At 36.3% G+C, this 21,429-nt stretch overlaps 1 protein-coding gene across 1 annotated transcript in view; it reads right to left on the bottom strand.

The window, feature by feature from the left end:
- Positions 1 to 12,795: 12,795 nt before the first annotated feature.
- The window catches only part of LOC124556821 (myb-like protein Q), a 197,471-nt gene continuing 188,837 nt past the window's right edge, over positions 12,796 to 21,429 (bottom strand). The window contains exons 14-15 of the mRNA XM_047130836.1: positions 19,527 to 19,791; positions 12,796 to 19,242 (exon numbers count right to left, since the gene is read on the bottom strand). Coding sequence (XP_046986792.1) covers positions 19,529 to 19,791 — 263 coding nt within the window. The 3' untranslated portion in view covers positions 12,796 to 19,242; positions 19,527 to 19,528. The remainder of the gene's footprint in view (positions 19,243 to 19,526; positions 19,792 to 21,429) is intronic.

Raw genomic sequence — 21,429 nt, 5'->3', positions numbered from 1 at the left:
AGTACTAAGGAATGATGAGATACGTTTGAAGTTCTCTAATGCTATAGATACAGCAATAAGGAATAGCGCAGTAGGCAGTACAGTTGAAGAGGAATGGACATCTCTAAAAAGGGCCATCACAGAAGTTGGGAAGGAAAACATAGGTACAAAGAAGGTAGCTGCGAAGAAACCATGAGTAACAGAAGAAATACTTCAGTTGATTGATGAAAGGAGGAAGTATAAACATGTTCCGGTAAAATCAGGAATACAGAAATACAAGTCGCTGAGGAATGAAATAAATTGGAAGTGCAGGGAAGCTAAGACAAAATGGCTGCAGGAAAAATGTGAAGACATCGAAAAAGATATGATTGTCGGAAGGACAGTCTCAGCATACAGGAAAGTCAAAACAACCTTTGGTGACATTAAAAGCAACGGTGGTAACATGAAGAGTGCAACGGGAATTCCACTGTTAAATGCAGAGGAGAGAGCAGATAGGTGGAAAGAATACATTGAATGCCTCTATGAGGGTGAAGATTTGTCTGATGTGATAGAAGAAGAAACAGGAGTCGATTTAGAAGAGATAGGGGATCCAGTATTAGAATCGGAATTTAAAAGAGCTTTGGAGGACTTACGGTCAAATAAGTCAGAAGGGATAGATAACATGCCATCAGAATTTCTAAAATCATTGGGGGAAGTGGCAACAAAACGACTATTCACGTTGGTGTGTAGAATATATGAGTCTGGCGATATACCATCTGACTTTCGGAAAAGCATCATCCACACAATTCCGAAGACGGCAAGAGCTGACAAGTGCGAGAATTATCGCACAATCAGCTTAACAGCTCATGCATCGAAGCTGCTTACAAGAATAATATACAGAAGAATGGAAAAGAAAATTGAGAATGCGTTAGGTGACGATCAGTTTGGCTTTAGGAAAAGTAAAGGGACGAGAGAGGCAATTCTGACGTTACGGCTAATAATGGAAGCAAGGCTAAAGAAAAATCAAGACACTTTCATAGGATTTGTCGACCTGGAAAAAGCGTTCGACAATATAAAATGGTGCAAGCTGTTCGAGATTCTGAAAAAAGTAGGGGTAAGCTATAGGGAGAGACAGGTCATATACAATATGTACAACAATCAAGAGGGAATAATAAGAGTGGACGATCAAGAACGAAGTGCTCGTATTAAGAAGGGTGTAAGACAAGGCTGTAGCCTTTCACCCCTACTCTTCAATCTGTACATCGAGGAAGCTATGATGGAAATAAAAGAAAGGTTCAGGAGTGGAATTAAAATACAAGGTGAAAGGATATCAATGATATGATTCGCTGATGACATTGCTATCCTGAGTGAAAGTGAAGAAGAATTAAATGATCTGCTGAACGGAATGAACAGTCTAATGAGTACACAGTATGGTTTGAGAGTAAATCGGAGAAAGACAAAGGTAATGAGAAGTAGTAGAAATGAGAACAGCAAGAAACTTAATATCAGGATTGATGGTCACGAAGTCAATGAAGTTAAGGAATTCTGCTACCTAGGCAGTAAAATAACCAATGACGGACGGAGCAAAGAGGACATCAAAAGCAGACTCGCTATGGCAAAAAAGGCATTTCTGGCTAAGAGAAGTCTACTAATATCAAATACCGGCCTTAATTTGAGGAAGAAATTTCTGAGGATGTACGTCTGGAGTACAGCATTGTATGGTAGTGAAACATGCACTGTGGGAAAACTGGAACAGAAGAGAATCGAAGCATTTGAGATGTGGTGCTATAGACGAATGTTGAAAATTAGGTGGGCTGATAAGGTAAGGAATGAGGAGGTTCTATGCAGAATCGGAGAGGAAAGGAGTATGTGGAAAACACTGATAAGGAGAAGGGACAGGATGATAGGACATCTGCTAAGACATGAGGGAATGACTTCCATGGTACTAGAGGGAGCTGTAGAGGGCAAAAACTGTAGAGGAAGACAGAGACTGGAATACGTCAAGCAAATAATTGAGGACGTAGGTTGCAAGTGCTACTCTGAGATGAAGAGGTTAGCACAGGAAAGGAATTCGTGGCGGGCCGCATCAAACCAGTCAGTAGACTGATGAAAAAAATAAATAAATAAATAATGTCGAAAATGATTTGCTACAAATAAATCAGGGTTACTGTGTACAAAGATAATCAGCTCATATATGTATAATGAGGGAACACTTAGTATAATCATATATTTTAAGAGTGGGTGACATGATTTTACTCACCCTACATTGGGCATATTTATAATGAGAGTTTTCTGAAGTTTTAGTATTCGACACACATTGTTCAAGTTACCCCAAAATACAGTTCCATACCTTATTACTGATTCAAAGTTGCTGTGATATACTACTTTTCTTATGCCCATACTGGTGGCATTGTACAATATTCTCATTGCACGTGCTAGGCTATTTAATTTATTTGCAAGGTACTGTATGTGTGACCTCCATGATATATTTTTAGCTAGTTGCATTCTTAGGAATTTCACACAGCTAGCTTCCTGCAAATCCTGGTTTCTGCGACTGACCTGAATATCATTTAATTTTGCTCGTTTTGTTTTAAATTGCATTAACTGAGTCTTTTCCATGTTTAATTTTAACCAATTTAAGTCAAACCAGTTATCTAAGTTTTCTAAAGTATTTAAAACAGTTTGTGGAATTTCATCTGTAATGTTACTTTCACTGATTAAAGATGTCATATCTGCAAATAAAACTAAGTGACACTCAATATGAAGTGGCAGATCATTTATGTGAAACAAAAACAGAATGGGACCTAAGACAGAATCTTGGGGTTACTCCGTGTGAAATGGTTTTCCATTTTGAAGTATAAGTTCCTCTCTCTGATGTAATAACCACTCTTTGCCTTCGGTTGGTTAGATAGGATTTAAACCACCCCCAATTCCATACTTTTCCAGTTTACAGAGTAGCAAGGAGCGATTCACACTATCAGAGGCCTTTGATAGGTAACAAAAAATTCCTGTGGCATGCAGTGAGTTGTCTAGAGACGAACTAATTTTATCAACAAAATTATTTATAGCAGACATTATGGTTTTGCCTTTTTGAAATCCATACTGATTTTTTTGAGGTAATTTTAAATTTTTCTATTAAATTTTGAACTTGTATGGTGACTACATTCTCAAATGTTTTTGACAGTGATGGAACAAGAGAGACTGGATGATAGTTTCCCATGTGTTCTTTTGTGCCTTTTTTGAATAATGGCTTAACTACTGCATACTTCAGTGTGCCTGGAAAATAACCTTCTTGAAGGGACTGGTTAACTATTGTAGTTAGTGTCTGGGCAATAATTTTAGAGACTGTTTTTAACACTTTTGTTGGTATCCCATCCCATCCTGCTGATGATTTACTTTTTAGTGACAGTATCACATTTTCTATATCTTTTACAGTAGTTTTTGTAAATGTACTGAAATATTCACCATCAAGTTGCTCACTGTTAAAGAAATGTACCTTCCTCAACAATAAGATGCTTTTTTTCCATAATTTGTAGTGGCACTGCTGTAACAAAAGACATAGCAAAAAATCATATTTTGAGACAAAGTTTTGCTTGTGTTTCTCTACATTATCATGTTGCGCAATATGAGATCGGAATCCACTGTCGACTGAAAAAGTGCTTTTATGCAATGTGCAAATTAATTTCTTAATTTGTTATTCTAGTTTCAGATATGGAAACTCAGCTTTAATTTCATCAGTAAATATACACTTTCTTTTTGGCATTTCTATGAAAAGTTTGCACTATATCACATCAAGAAATGTAACCAATGATTCTACCAGCCTAAACCGACACATCCAAATCTGATGACCTGAAGCAATAGGCAATGCACAAAGAAAATGCTTGTGACAAACTGCTCATCATGTGAAAGTGTTACGTAGTACCAATCAATGGACTTCAAAAATTGTGCCTCATTCAGTTTTGTTTAGACACAAAATGTACTTCCATTAGTCTTTGGATATGTCAAAATTTTAGTTATGCTACACTTTGCTTAAAAACACATGGCTCAACTGAAACTAGCAGGTGATACAAAAGTATATGTGATGCGGCACACGAAATTGTGAAATACTCAATCTTTCCAGGATTTGCAGTGACTAGTGGAGCATTAAGAAAGAAAGAAAACGTCTGGATTCTACTGGAAACAACTTAGAGGGGTAACTCAGAAACCGATAATCTGTTGAGAGCTCTGTGGATTGCATAAAGAAAAGAAATAATTAATATATATGAATTGCTACATGATGAAAACGCCAATTTTGCGGGAGGCAGAACAAAGACCATTGAATGCATTTTTGTGGGGCTTGCCTCCTGAGATGTCACATATAGTGTACATAGAGTTTCCACAAACTTAAAACAAGATTGTAACAGCAAAGGCAGTTTTGGCCGAGACTGATGCGGTGACCAAGCTGAGAGAGAGGAAGTAGTTTTTAATGCTGAGACTGTGTTACAGATGTTGTCAGTTGGGACACATTCTACAGTCTTGTAGGAATCATAATGTAAGAAATGTAAACAGGTTGGCACTCCAAATGGGATTGCCAGCAAGGAACATGTAAACACAAGGGTGGGGCTCACAGGACAGATCTCCCACAGCAATGTTAAATGAAAGAGGGAACAGTGTAGCCACAGTGCACAGTTTCCAGCGGATATTAGCTCTATGTGTCCCCTTGTAGAATCAGACAGTCTATTGTTTAAATGACTATTTTGGAGGAAGACTAAAATTTTTTTCTACATACCACATTTCAAGTATCTGAAGCCAATTAGGGCGTACTCCATATAAGGAATTTGTACCCACCTAATTGTAAGCTAAGTTGTGTAGGTGGAGGCATTATTCACTTGCTTTATTCAGCATTATTGGGTTTATGAGTTCGGAGGGGGGGGGGGGGGGGGGGCGGCGGCAAAGTTGGAATGGAGGCTTCCAGGCTTGCACCAAAGTTCTTTCTAGCATGGCTCTAAGCTGTGACATCATACTTGGGCTCAATTTCCTGACTAAACATCACGCCAAAGTTGATCTACAACAGCACATAGTTTAACTGGATGGGACATTGTTCCATCTCAGTTTTACTGCTGCCAGTACCGAACAGATGCAAGGCACACCCCAGATACTAGGGAAGCCAATGAAACTGCATATAAAGTCTCAGACTCAAGTCGTGGGATGTAATACTGAAAGGTATAGGGGATAGACTGGGTGGATGTAGGAGTGGACAAGCCAGTTAATATCTTATGTATGTACAGTTGAGCCCCTGAAAGAAAATGAAGAACTGGTTAAGGCATAGTGTCTTATTCACCAAGTTTGTACCACATATAAGAGGCAGACAGAAATCGTGTCTTAGTTTGCTAGACCACCCAGTGACCTTAGGGCATATCCATATGTCACTGTAATCACTGGGGTATCTCGTTTCTTTCGCTCTTCCTTACTATTTCCCACCTCGCTTTCAAAGGTGCTGCTGGCAACTGAGACTGTGCTTCATGGCTGTCTTTTAATGGGCAGAATCACCCTGCACATGCAACTATGGTGCGAGTCAGGAGTTGCAGTTTTATGAACTTCATTTCAACCACACAAAGACTTCTTCACATTCCATAATCCATTGAATCTGCAGCCCCTTCTTCCGTAAATGTGTTGGGTACATCTGATGTCACCTTACACTCAACCGTTCTAGCCTTCCTGGACCAGACTGCATACCATTGGAGCATCTGTTTGTCCAAGTGAAGAAATACTACCCACACATCACTGTCGGCTCATTGCCGTTGGAACTGCCATGTTGATGCCATTCAGCATTTTAGTGACAGTAGACACTGTTTATTGCTAACTTAAGCATATTGCCTGGATATAACCCTTACCATCCTGTGACCTGTGACTTCCACTAATAGCGTAAGCACAAGTGAGGAAATGACCAAGCTGTACTCAATATTTGTCTTTTAACGGGGAGTTTGGAAGGTGTAAATTGTAAAGGTAACAGCACCTCTGTATAAGCCAGACTATATCTAGTCAGGAATTTGATGGGCCAAATTATTCCAAGATGTGAGGGGCCCGATGCCAAAATCCAAGTGCTTACCGACATCCATTAGTTCAGCACTTATACCACACCAGTGGCTCTGCTTCTATGACTTAGTTTCTGCGGTGATAACTGGCGTTTCAAGATGTTTTGGTAGTTCTTGGCAGGTAGCATATATGACCTGCCTTCTGAACTGGACTGGACTGCCAGGCTGGGCACATTGTTGTGACTGGGCTTTGAACCAATGTCCACTGTGTGTTGCCTGCGACTGCGAGGCTACCAGTGTTTTTCTGCTATCTTGACGGGATCTCAAACTGAGATACAGCCACAGCCTGGATGAGCTGGGGTCAAGCTAATGTCTCGAGCCACTGGAGTTCAACCATACCAGCCACTGCTCTCTAGTCACTGGCCCTGTGTCCTGACACTTGGCTACCGACAAGGCCACAAACCAAATTGTTCTGACTGCAGTTATGAGAACAGAGTCACAGCCACAGGACCCAACAATGAGGTACAATGATGCACTGATAAGCTCGCCACTGAGCCATTCCAACAAAAAGGATGCATCCCCGCCAGCCCGTGCTGGTCCGAGTTCACCAAACTTCACTGCCGCCTCTGGGTGTTGTATTTACACCTGTCCAACTTAAAAGTCCATAAATTACCTGTGACAACTAGCTGAATTTATCTTCTGCACCACCTACCCTCCCCCTCCACCAGAGAACCATAACCCACATGCAGTCCACATCTGTTACATCACAACAATTTAACTTTTCAAAAATTGTAGTACAGTGATATTTTAAAGCTCTGTTAAACTAAAACTGTGGTACAAAATTGTGTGTTTTTTGCATTTTAAAATCATTTTTAGTCATTTTTATTGTGCCAAGTTTCCTGATTCTTTAATTTCCCAAAACCTGTACTATTACATCTTTCGTTCCATCATCCCCACTACTTTTTCTTCTTTCTTTTTAAATTATTTTTCCTTAACACTACTTTCTGATGGGTTGCCAATTGTGCTTTAGGTGCTGATTGCAACTTCACTGATTTACTGATTTGTGCAACTTCACTGATTTACTAATCTGTGCAACACTCCCTTAACTTTATAATGTCCTCCCTCCCTCTCTCCATATTTTTATCTGTTTTTCTGTAATCCAGCCTACAAGTAAACATTTTTACTAATGCATGATAATTACATTACCTACAGTTTTTTGCAACTCCAAAACCACCTCATGTATATACGTCTCCCTTATAGACGCACTTAGCTATATTTCTTCGTGTTACAAATTCATAATTTACTCTCCTTGAAAGAGTATTTTAATCATAATACCCTGAAATCTATTTATGAAATTCCAAAATCAAGTCCATCTATTATTTTCTCTATGCCAACCCACGTTTTATGCCAAGTTGTCAATCACACCTTCTGCTAGCACTAATACTGAAAATCAAAATTAAAAACAAATACAAATTAGAACTGGGAAAGACTGAGCAGTCTGTGCAAATATTTCTACTTAAAACCACTGTTTGGTCCCTTCCCCTAAATCAACCAGCCGAAAAGCTCCCAAGAAAACAAGACACCTGGAGATTACCAAATTGAAATTTAGGATTAGAAACACCAAAGAAATAATGAACAGCAAGGTGAAGAAAGGAGACAATGTTGAAACAGACCATAACTTGACAACAATTATGGTAAAATGCATTCCCCAGTGCAAGATTAAGAGCCACAGGAATTAAATAGACTAATGGAATTACAGAACAACAACAAAATCTTCCAGACCAAATTAAACAACTTAGGAACGATTGATTGAAAAAGCATCCGTACCAAAATAACAGATGTTGAGAAGAAAACAGATCCATTGGAAAAGAACAAGAAACACAGATGGTGGATCAACCTTGAACATACCTTAGAGGAAAGATTGAGAGCATGGAAAACATGATATACTACAGATAAATTAGTTGTTTATTTGGAATTCATAAACCAAAGAAAACAAATTGCAAAAATCTACATGCCACTACAAGAAATTTTGAAAAAAATCTTCTCTACATGAAATTGAAGACGATTTCCAGAAAAACTAAGTAAGAAATTTCTATAAAGCTTTGGAAACTAAATTAGCAAAGAATCAACTGCCAAGTCTGTTTGAAAAGAAAAGTGGTGAACTAGCAGTTAATAGTGAAAACTCTAGCAAGGTAGTTCAAGAAGCTCTTCAGTTATGAGAAACCAGTGGTATCTTTAGGTTTCTGTTGTCACAGAAATTAGGAAAATATGTTTGAAAAATTTTGGAGGAAATTTGGGAAACAGAGAAAATTCCTGAAGAATAGAAATGTGCTCTCATATAGTTTCACACAAGAAAGGAACTATTGCAGGTGATGACAACTGTAGAAGAATCCCATTAGTTGCTGTTATGTACAAAATCCTATTCAAGATCCTTCAAAATCATTTGAAAGAGAAATTAGACCACCAGCCCAGTGAATACCAAGTGGGATTTAGAAAGGGCCAGTCCTGCATAGAGCAGATTATGAATTTGAAACTGATCATAAGGAACTATTGTTTAAGAAGCAAAAATCTTGTTGATACCTTTACAGACCAGAAAGCCTATGAATCCTTACACAGAACAACAATTTTCAAAAAACTAGGAGAATTCGGCATAGTAATAAAAAGCAAGTTTTCAAAATAATTAAGGAAACACTGACAGAAACAAAATCCCAAACAAAATTCCACAGAGAAATTTAGAAGCCACTTCAAACCAAAACAAGATTACGGCCTCTTTCAAATGCTCTTCAACTGCATTTGGGAAAGGGTGATAAGGGAATGGAATCTTAAGACTTCAAGAAAATCCACTTCAAGAAAACGGAATCCAAGACATTGGATAGGGATATAAAGACTTAATAAGGAACCCAACTGCCTTAGCATATAATTTAGCAATATTTCCAGAAATACATACAGCAATTGAGCAAATCAATCTGCTGATAGATGGTGGAAAAGACTAGATTACAAATTTCTTTTGAGACATGTTTTATAATGAATATTACAAGTACTTCAAAATTAATAAGCATGAGAGAGAGAGAGAGAGAGAGAGAGAGAGAGAGAGAGAGCAGAATCAACAATAAATTTAAGTAATTAGGGGAAATAATACAGCTGAATGCTGTAAAATAAAGAACCAAAGCAAAATAGAGCCCAGAAAATGGAAATCACTTATCCATTACAACACTGTCATAAAACTGAAGTACCCCTAAGCAGTGGCATGTTTAGTTTTCAACAAAAAGGGTGAAATTAAAGAGTTGGAGAAAAAGGAAAGGAAGATACTAGGACTGTGGGAGATATTTAGTCGAAGAAAAGTTGAGAACGTTGATGGTAATAAGTAATGAAGATATCTACACCCAAACTGAAAAACTGTTAGATGCTCTCAGGAAAAGAAGAATTTTGTTTTATGGTCAATTGGTACAACTGGTCCCAGAAAGACTGACTAAAAAAAACATGTTTGAACATTTTGCCAAAAATCTCCCCCCCCCCCCAAAAGAAAAGGGCTTAGCAAAAATTAAAACTACAAAAACAGAAATTCTGAACTGCTCATTTTTTTAAACAAGATTCAGAAGTTTGAGGGTTTTCAGAATATATCCGGTAACTCATCACTGTATGGTCAAATGAAAGAAGAAAAGAGCACACTGAAAGAATGAAGAAATACTGGAAAGAACAAAACAGGAAAGAAGACCAAATCATGAGGAAGTCACTTCATGTGACCAAAGTCAAGGAAAGAATAATTTAAAAAGCATACAACCTAAGCTTCTGCTTACACACAAAAAGAAAAAGAGAGAGAGAGAGAGAGAGAGAGATCACAACACATGTTAACTTTTGGGCTAGCCATTTAATGTCTGCATTGAGCACTCCAAAACAAACTTACTGTCTTCGTCTTCTTATACTACATCTGCTCTCGTTTCCTACCAACAGAGCATTGAGAATACTAGAATAAATATAAGTAGATGCCAAAGCAAAGGCATTTCTTTCTTTAAAAATTTATGAATCATTAAAGTGGAACATTAGAAGCATAGACACACTGAGCTATTAGAAAAATACATATAAGAAATAATACATCAAGCTTTGATGCATTGGAAAAGGTATATGAAACATGCAGCACACCATCCCGCTTAGGAATCGTGACCATCAAACCCAGCTGTTAATGCTGTTTTCAATTTTGTGTAACATAACCACAGTTTTTTATTCTACTCTGAGTAAGCAGAAACACTGTTTTTTAGCAACCTGCACAGGTGGCAACACGGAGATCAGCAGAATGAATGACAGCAAAGATCATGAGGCAAGTGAATAACCAACACAACTTCAAAGCATAGCCATGTCATCTATATGTATACTACAACCCAAGGGAAAGAATATAGCTCAAAATGTAATCAGGCAAGGTCAAAATACTCTGTTATTCAATGGCATGAGGCTCAGGCTTCAGAGAATAGCAAGAAACTGGCTGTAATTGTCAGGCAGCAGTATATTAGTAAACAGTCGCCAGATGGCAGCACCATCTCATGAGCTCGCCACTGCGGCCGTGCAGCTATGGGTCGCAGCTGTCACCTGGAGCCCGACTACCTGTGACGTTTTCTCTCTATAGATACCCAGGCTAGGTGGATAATCAAAATCACTGTCAGATACTAAACAGGGTTACTGCAAATGTGCAAACGGTGCAACAGGGAGGTTGGCACAGTACACCACTGGTATAACAAAAAACAATACTATTTTCCAAAATAATAAGGCATGGTGTACAAACAAAATAGATTTATTTACTTTACAATAAGTTAAGACATTGAGCTCCCTACTTACTTACTGAAGAAAAAATATTTCTTCATGTTATCCACTGTTGTTGCTATAAAATAAAAATTAAGATAACTTCTTTGTTAAAAGATTTACCCAGGTTGTCTGGAAAATGTTTGCAGAATATTATGCACAGAAGATTTAAAGAAACATCCTCACAAATCAAACACATCAATTCAAAAAAAATAAAAAATAGGTTAACTAATTGTTACAAGTGGTTGTAAGAATGGTGAACCACACAACAGTTCTAAAAATGTACATATTATACTTAGTTGGTGTTTTGCTTACCATAATATTGATGTTTGTTGCATAAAAGGAACAGGTGACAACACAAGGCAACACAAAAAAAGGCGGCCTATGATTCAAATAACTCTGTTTATTCACTCCGTGGTGCAAGACAAGTTCCTGCTTTTGCACATTTCCATTAAAGTTTAGAATAGGTGACAGTTGTCATGGGCAGTACGATTGTAACCAAGTTATTAACTGTTTTTCTCATGTGGTGGCTTCCACAAAATTGATTCAAGGATCATTACTTCATAGTAATGAAATCAGACACACACACACACACACACACACACACACACACAGTATGAATACATGAAACATAAAAAGCCAAACTAAATACTGTTGTTTCACTTTTTTTTTGTCTTTTACTAAATGCAAAGTTATTTTGAAGCTTCCAAATTTAAATGGAAGTGATTAACTGATACCAGCACCAACTCATAACAGTTGCAAGAAATGTATACATATATGTACGTACATAAATATTTATCAAAGACTGTCTCAGTATATGGTTCTTACATGTCTTAAAACATTAATAATAATAATTTTATTATTATTATAATAAATTATTTTTGAGGAAATCATGGATCCACAATACACAAAACAACACTAACACAAATTTTAAATACAAATGAAAAGAGCTGCAACAGTGACGACGACGATGATGATGATGATGATGGTAATAATAATAATAATAATAATAATAAACTAACAATACCAAGCCTAGTCATTTAAATTTTTATTACTATTTTGAATTAGTGAAGTTCCCACAGTAGAAATAACTTGACACAAATAACAGAGTAAATGTAACAGGAATAAAACATCCCATCTCCTGTTTAATGATGGCTGTCCTTTTATCACAAGATCCTCAAACAATTTTTGTGCCATGTAGCAGCTGCACAATTCTTTGTTCAGTTTGCATCTTATGAACTCAAAAAGGAATCTTTAAATTTATATTCAAAAATACTGCAGAATAAAATAATGATTGCACCATGAATAACTTTTGCTACTTTAGGAACTTTCTACATAAAATAAAATGTCAATAGCGTTTGAAAGTGTTCATATCTGTATTCCAGTTATGGATCACAAATTTTTATAGCAGTTATTAATTTTGGTCAGTAATGACCATCTTCGGACTTGCATGCACACTATTTTTTTAATCACAAAGTGTCAGTATATGTAAAAATGGTGCAGTAAAACTAATAAGCAAGACAAGCTTAGTCATATTTATATAAAATGTAAGATGCTTCGTAGAGTCAACATATCCTGCTAGAACTATGTATGTGGTACTTAGATTTTATATAAAATTGTCAAAACTTATTCTGATTAGAAAAGTGTGTGTACTGAGATCTGAAAATGGTCATTAGTCACAAACTAATAAACTGGTATAAAATTTTTGTGAACTGTAACTGGGATAAATATGTAAATACCTTCCTTGATCACTGTGGATTTCGCTGCAATTATGTCACAACTTGTGATTTGAAAGTGTAATAACAACAGCTAACAACAAAAAAATACTTGAATAGGCAATTATATTGCAAAGAATAACAAATATTGCAAAGTATAACAAGCTGTTCAATGATCATATCCAAGTTGCTGTACCTTTAAAAGCTTAATGTTTAACACACTCTAGAATAACTTCCTTCTCAGAAAAAAAAAGTAAATGTATAAAACAGAGTGGAAGACGTGTATGTGTAGCTGAGAGAGGGAGGGGGGGGGGGGGGGGGAGGGGGGGCACGTGGTGGGGAATACATGAGAGAGAGAGAGAGAGAGAGAGAGAGAGAGAGAGAGAGAGAGAGAGAGTATAACAATGCTTGAAATATTAAATGGCATGGTGCCTATCCATATTTTTCTGCAGAGAGAATTTAAAATAAAGAAACAGACAACATTCCTTTCAGAACTAGGTATATGTATAAAGTGCCACTATATAAAGCAAATTTAAGCTTAAAGCCTTAAGAGGAAATAATAGGGCAAAACCAAGTTTGGGGTGGAGAGGTACTAGCAAGAGAGGAATTTGTAAACATTTGTAGTGTGTCTTAACCACATCAAGATAATGTAACTATTTATGCTGAGCTATTTATGTTCCTCTTCATTTTATGAAATCTGTGGCTCATGAACTACTGTGTTTTAAGCTAAATCGCGCGCGCGTGTGTGTGTGTGTATGTGTGTGTGTGTGTGTGTGTGTGTGTGTGTGTGTGTGTGTGTGTGTGTATGCACACGCGCGTGCGGGGAGCAGAGAATGAGAGAGTGTATGCACATCATCTGTTATCAATTCACAACTTTTAAAGCACATTTAGTCCTTTCAGGTATGCTATGTACAGACCGTGCATGAAGTGCTCAAAACCTTAACTATAACAAAGAAGGTTTCATAAAGCAGTTTATTATATGCACAGTCAAAGAATGAATGAATTGGTAGTAGTCTGCGAACACTACTTTACATCTGATGTTACTTATTATTAGTGTTCAAAGATGTAAATATTTTGTTCTTAAATTGCACTTTTGATAAGAAAGTCAATAAATGATAAGTGTACCAATTACATTTTCATGTAGGAAATTTTTATTACATGACAATACACTGAGAATGTTTTAAATAAAAATTGGAGTTTTAAAATCTTCACTGAACCATACCACTGAGTTTGCTCTGGGAACATAAACATAATATCAGACACAGGAAATGAAGAGCTATAGATTTACTAAGTAACTGTGTTTCAAAACCCTAGTTCTGAAATTACCTATAATGCTCACTGTCATAAGAAACTGGGTATCAGGACGTTTTACAGTGTAGCACATTATTTTCAATTTGTTCCAAATGAATGCATATATTTGTAAACTAAGTAGTGTGCAATTGAAAACTGAATTATACCTGTTCACAGGCACGTGCCCCCCCCCCCCCCCCCCACACACACACACACACACACACACCCGCACACGCACACACACGCACACACGCGAAAACAGACTGTCTATTCCACAGCCCCCAAACACGTAAAGTGATATTTAATGAGAAATGTCGATTGTTACTTCAAAATGGTACAGAATTAAACAATACACTAACTGTTTGCAAAGAAAAAAAATGCAACCATGAAAGTTTTTTCTGTACATAGATGTAAACAAAGTAATGATCAAGTAAATAGTTTTTAAGCATTTGCTATGCTCCACATCAAAATATCATAACCATAGCCAGTGTTTGCTGAGTAAGAATTCAGGAAGTACATTTTTGCAGCATACATGTCTCTTATATTTTCAAAAATTAGCCATTATTACACACATTTTCTTCTGTGATAGGACCTGCCTCATTGAACAGTCACAAACAATACATAACATCACAAAGAATATACAACAGAGCTCAAAATAATGCCAAGTAAAACACCCAAAATGCAAAGAAACAAACAACATTGTAACCTGTGCAGTATATGTTTGTGCTCTAATTAATTAATATTTCAAATAATTAACACAAAACACAAACATAACAGCTTGCCATCTCTGACCTTTTTTACTTGTATCAGCTTGTTCAAGTTTAATAAAACATCTCTCACTTCCCCGACCAAGCAATTCTTGGCTTTCAAAGCCAAGATACTTTAGTTACTGTTTCGTTCAGCCATAGTTCTCACTAGAGTTACAAACAAGATTCATTACTCCATTAAACACTTCATTTTTGCACAAAGTCTGCTCAAGTGCTGAAAGTGAGAGAATGTTAAACGAAAATGTCTGCCACGTAATTACTTACAAAATTATCGAAGACATAGTTATACCCATGAGTTATTATTTACAATTTTGATTAAGGAAATGGCAAAATCATGACACCTTATTTGAGAGACTATAAATGAAGATGGTTTTAAAGCAGTAATAGCTTCTGCATGATCTGGAAAGGATACCAGCTGTTTACAGTGAAGTGTGTAACATGAACACACAACATTGAAATTGGAGGACTACATGAAATGTTGCTGCTGTAGATGAATACAAAAATCACTGTACAGACATTTAGCAATTTCTTTGAAGAGCCTGAGCAATACAGTTCATACACTAATATCTTTCTGTGCACCACAGGCAAGGCTCCAACAACTACAGTACTTTAAACGATACTTCTCCTCTGAGCCAAACAACCTTCCTTGAAGTCAAGCACTTTGGGCTGAATGTGTGACTCTTCAAAGAATGTTTCTTCCAAATGAAATCACTTTCAGAACCTTTGATGTCACTTTGGTTTTAAGTGGTTCAATGCATCTGCAAGCTCTTGTAGGTAAATATAAAAGTTATTGATGATGAACTATCAAAAAATTCTTAATTAAATGCCCAAAACTGATTTCACTTTATAAAAGTAGCAATACTGGGTACATACAGCCAGTGCAATTCAATATGAATCATAGCACAATGTTAAGTGTAATATGGTATATATTGGAACAATGGCCCAGGTATTGACTGAAGTGAGGGATTTCCTTTTATATTGAAAGCATTAGGGTCATTAGGCTCAAATTGATTTTATACATATTCTTTTAATTGGAGAAGTTCAAGTGCATTAATGAAATATTTGTATAACTAACCTCCAGACTTTGTAATCGCGTAAAAGTATGGATAAGTTACTTTGGTGACAGCTAATTGGAAAAAAAATTATCACCTACAGTATCCATAGTGACATAGATCATAACTACAGTTAAGTAATCATGATCAACAATTGGAAAGATATGAAATTATTGTGCTAGGAAAGGATGATAGGCTAATTCTTAGAAATGTAAGAAACTACTGTGAATGGACAGTCCCAGATCTTGTTTTATTTAAAACATAATTATCTACCACAGCTACTGACACAGGAGATCTCAGGAAAGCACACACATATTTATAACTAAGATATGGGGTGGATACGAAGAACGACAGTTATACTCTTTCTGTTAGCTGAAAGTAGAATTGAATGGTCAGGTTCACTGTTGGCAATAAACTCCCAAGTAAAAACTCTGGAAACAACAGTCACGTAGGTTCAAATGATCATTTTTATTTGAAGTTGATAGTGTCGTCTGGGAATTCTTAAAATATGGTAAAGTACTACCAGTTTTAGAATGGCTATTGATTAAAGTAAGTATAACAATAGCAAGCAAGGCAAACAGAAGACCTGGAAACACTTATCTATACTACACTCTGTAGTACAGGGATACACAATGGATTTTACTAGTAATGTATTGCGTAACTAATGTTGACATTGAAACTTCCTGGCAGATTAAAACTGTGTGCCCGACCGAGACTCGAACTCGGGACCTCTGACTTTCGCGGGCAAGTTCGAGTCTCGGTCGGGCACACAGTTTTAATCTGCCAGGAAGTTTCATATCAGCGCACACTCTGCTGCAGAGTGAAAATCTCATTCTGGAATGTTGACATTGTTTGCAAATGTTGCCATTGTGAGCATACTGTTAGTTTGGTGGAAAAGGGAAGAAGATCAATAATGATTCCAGGATAGTGAGTTACCTGTTACATGTCTTGAACAAAGCTTAATTCCAAATGTTGCAGAGAGCACCTGCAATGGAGATACTGGAAAAATGCTGTAATTGTCTATGTACCTTCAGGAGAATCAGTATTAAAATGCTCTGGCTTGCTTAATGAAAGCCACAGATCTGTGAGAACTCTAATGACAAGCAAACACTTTGGTGGTTAGACATGATGCGATTTGAAAGCATTGAAAGTTTCACTTATGCAAGGTGATCCATGATTTTTCCATTTCTTTACAGCAAAAGTGAACATTTTCTTATGATAATTTCATGTATATAATAAACACATTCACATTAATGGAAAAGGTTACAACAAATGCCAAGGAAATACAGGAGGCTATGTAAAATAATTTGAAGTTGTTAGCCTGAATCATCTCTTAGGAAAACAAAAATAGCTCAGATTCATTTCTTACATTTTACTGAAGCAAAAAAGAACCCAGATTGTGTGTTTTTCCTCTCAGTTAATGACTCAAAACAATTATAATTATGCCTTTATGTTTCTAAATAACTATCACAAATATTACACAAAAAAGGAAAAAAGCATTAATTACCAATAAAATACTACTTGGTTTGCGAGTCTCATTTTCTTATGTTGCACAAACCTAAAGTCTATGTAACTTAAAATTAAAGTGGCCACAGATGAAATTTAGCTACATGAAGTAGCCCAAAAATCAGACACATGGTGTGAAGAACATACCATCATTTTCTTTGCTGAGCATTCTTCAAAATACCAAGAAAATAATTACTGCCACAGAAAATATGTTATAATTATTGACAGAACAAAGCAAAACATGCATGTCGATTTTGTAATTCACTTATACAATGGGGAAATTAATTATTTACAGGTAAATACAAAAAGGTTTGATCTGTATACAAATAAATGTCTGAACTTAAAAAGAGTTCAAACAAAATTACCAGCACAGTTGCAATAATTAGATTCAGGTTTTATCATATATATAATTTAGTTTTGTGTGAAGAGCAATTTGACTGTGGTATAGCAAATCAAACTGCTAGGTTACTAAGTACAATCTGTACCACAATAAACATCACAATATAACACCAGTTACCAAATTACAAAATACAATATGCAAACAAGTTGAATGAATGTGGTAACAGAAAGGACGAAAGTCACAGGAAGATGTCACAGTTTAGGCAATTATAAAAATAAACCTCACGTTGCACAAATCACTTTAATTAACTATAAAAGACAGTAATCACTCTCCCACAGTTATGACTATACTGTTTAACAACCTTAACGCATAAGCTGTAAATAAACAAAATGTCACTAGAAACAGTGCAAAAGGATTTTATAACAAAATTATATCAACATATAGAAATTACTTAATTTATTAAAGTTGCACATTAACTCAAACAGTTGCTTTGTACATTGAATAACAGAACAGGTATCTGAAACTGCCTGCAGTTGCAGAGAGAGGTGTAAAACTTACCGTTTTACAAATCTGTGAAGTTCTTCAATGTGTACAAATATTTAATTTAATTTTGAGGGCCTTCATTAGCATACGGTACAAAGTAAAAACAGATATTTAGAAGAACTGAAAAGAAAGTCAACATTTCAAGAATCTTATTTTCACAAGGAACAGAGCCCAATAAGATCATGAATTTCCTGCTAACCAACAAATTCACAGTCTTTCTTATTTCTGTTACAGTATGTACCAAAAAATAGAGTGTCGCAAGTTTGATATCAGAAACAAATCCATTCTGTCATTACTTACAAAGCATTACAATGAAGCACCAACAAGTAATTACAGCACTGTATCAAATAAAAGTAAATATCCTTTTACACTGTTTCTTTGCGACATGTGCAATTCTTGATGTACGATTAACACTGGTGCACTTTCTTAATATCTACTTCTGTCAGATAACTTGCACTGCTAATTAACATATCACTTTCAAAATATCTGAGCAAAATAAAATTTAATAACTTAAGAAAAAAGTATATGCCTCTTCAAAATATCTGAGCAAAAGAAAATTTATAACTGAAGAAAATATGCCAAAAAACAAATGGAACAGTTGCAGTTACCCATTTATTTCATTCAGAACAGAATAAATGTACATAGATTAATAAGGCACTTCACCAAGTGATCTGGCAAAGCAAGAGTTGTTCTTTGGTAAACTATTTTGAAATTTTAACATTCTTGGTAAGAAAAATATAGAAAGAAAAGAAACAATTGGACAATGTGGTACCATGCCACAGAAACAAGATGGTGTATCAAGAAAACTCCTGTTTGTCTCTCACTCACTCACTCACACACACACACACACACACACACACACACACACACACACAGAGAGAGAGAGAGAGAGAGAGAGAGAGAGAGAAATTCATTTTTTACTTTTGTTAAGGTCACAAAAGTTAACAAAATCAATCGCAGGAGCTATTATGTTACTTTTTCAATTTCTCAACTTTCTCCCAAAAACAGTCTTTTTCTTAGAGAGTACATGAAAGCCAACACACAATTCTTTCAAACTCTGGAAACATTATTGCTTTTTTTAAAAAATATGTAATGATATATTAGTGCATTTTGATCTCACACACAGTCTTGGTAATCCTGAGCAGCACACAAGCATAAATACTGTAAAACAAAAATCATAATCCAGTTCCTAGATATATGCAAGCAGCTACCAAAGCAGCACCTCAAATGGCATGCACTTCGTTGTACTCACAGCCCATTTTCAACCTAAAACAGCAAATGGGTAAAAATGAGAATAATTTACTTCAATTAATGTAAGAATAACATTAAAAACAATTTCTTAACACTGAGGTGGACAATCAACAGAACGTTGGGTGATGTGTGTTTTCCAAAGAAACTATACTGAATGACACTGTGTTGTTTTGTGTAAGTTGATTTTTGTTCAAATGGTGGCAGGATGTGTCCTCTGACACTGTCAAACAAAAATTAAACACAAGAAATACCTATGACTGACTGAATGTGTAACAGGCAATGATATAAAAGATACTTACTTTCAACTCTTTGAAACCTCATGCAGTGGTGATTTGCTGCTATGATTTCTTGTGACATGTCGGTGCCCAAACCCAGGTGGTGGTGGAGGTACAGGCTGCGACATGGAGCTCCAGTCCGAAGGGGCTGGAGGCAGAGGCGGAGGTGGAGGAGCAGAAGTATAGACAGGAACATTCTGCACCCATGATTGACCATGATTTGAACTGCCTGGCCGTGATGATGTTACTATTGCAGGGTCTAGAGCATCCCAATCTGATCCCGTCCACCCTAAAAAACACCAGGAATGTGAATTTATCTGTTTAGCAAGTTCTAAACAATTTATATTGGAGTATGACTGTGGAGCTTTTAGAGGTAGCAAGCAATAATAAAAAAGTTCTTGGGACATAAACCACATTAAACTGAAGTTAAAAATTGAGCTTATGAGGATAATAGCCATTTTTTCTCACCGTCATATAAAATCAAACTGTCCCCTCTAATATTCACACTGGCTTTTGATATCATGTGTGGCTTTCACAAAATGTTTGAAAAGTGGCCAATCAGTACTCATCAATTGTGTTCACATCTGGCTCGAGGGAATTGATCTTTACGTCAAGGTGGGAGCAGGGAGGCTTGTAATTATGCTACTGCATTTACGTTGTCCTCTATTTCAATGTTTAACGGCCTTTTGGATTGAGGAATTTGAGTAAGCAAAGACGCATGTGTCTTACAAATATCACACACACACACACACACACACACACACACACACACACACACACACAAAATGGCTGTATCCCAAGTTTGATGATGACAGGACCTATGCAGTAGAATAACAGCAGAGAAGTCAACGTCAACACCTGAAGTGCTTGTGGTGGCTAGACTCCAACCTTAACTTCATGTAAGTGACCACAGCTGGGCAGAGACATAACAGTCCATTTCTGGGAAACATTTTGACTGGTTATTGCAGAACACCTACAAGTAACAGCAGAAGTTCTTTCGAATATAAGGTAGTTAAGTCAGGTGGATAGATTTTTAGCTCTCGACAATGGTGAACATGGATATTATACCCAGAAATTTGAGTTTTAACTTTTTAGAAAAGTTGTCAGTGGATAAAGTCAAAGCAAACTAACAATTTACAATTATTTACATAATCAGATATTTTCTGTACAAATTACAAAGGCAAATGTATGAAATAACAAATGCAAAAAATTATTTTAACTGTCCAATACACAAACAACACTGGAAAATAAAGATTTTTCCCTTCTCACAAAATCAAATGGCTACCCACAACTGTAGATACTTAATATTCCATGTGACTGCATCACAGTGTTTCACTGTAATTATTTAACAGTTTCTCTTTAATCAAATGAAAATTTAAAGTGTTATGGAGTACATGCAAGACTTTTCATCAAACATAAATTTTGAACACTCTTAGTGTGTGTTGTCCAAATCATTCCCTACATATTCAATGACACACAAGTCGCTGAAGTGCCGTCAAATAGAAAGAGATGCATCAGGTGGCCAAACAATCCCAGATGGGTTCTCCTAGCGAATAATGGCATACCATAATTTCATTTTTTTGTAGCTACGTAACTTTCATCAAAATTATTGTCTTCCCTCATTGAAATTTGGGCTTGTTTCTCAATAGTCAAGTGGATGTCAAACTACAAATCCAAAGATTCAGTGCTATACCCATGGTCAGTCAAAGGAATTTTTTATCTGTCACTTAACAATACTTTCGTATCTGACAATGATTTGTATGTGTGGAAAAAGTCATTAGTATTCACATTCAGTGTGCATCACTAACTGGATATGTCAATACAAAGGTCATAGAAAGACAAGTACACACCATTCCTTCCAAGGACCTGTGCCCAACAAAACTGTGTGGCATTACAACCAGTCTTCAAGCTGAGGACAGTATTACTT

The sequence above is a fragment of the Schistocerca americana genome, chromosome X, assembly GCF_021461395.2.
Source record: "Schistocerca americana isolate TAMUIC-IGC-003095 chromosome X, iqSchAmer2.1, whole genome shotgun sequence".
Classification (NCBI taxonomy): domain Eukaryota; kingdom Metazoa; phylum Arthropoda; class Insecta; order Orthoptera; family Acrididae; genus Schistocerca; species Schistocerca americana.
This window is presented reverse-complemented; position numbering and strand designations above follow the sequence as displayed.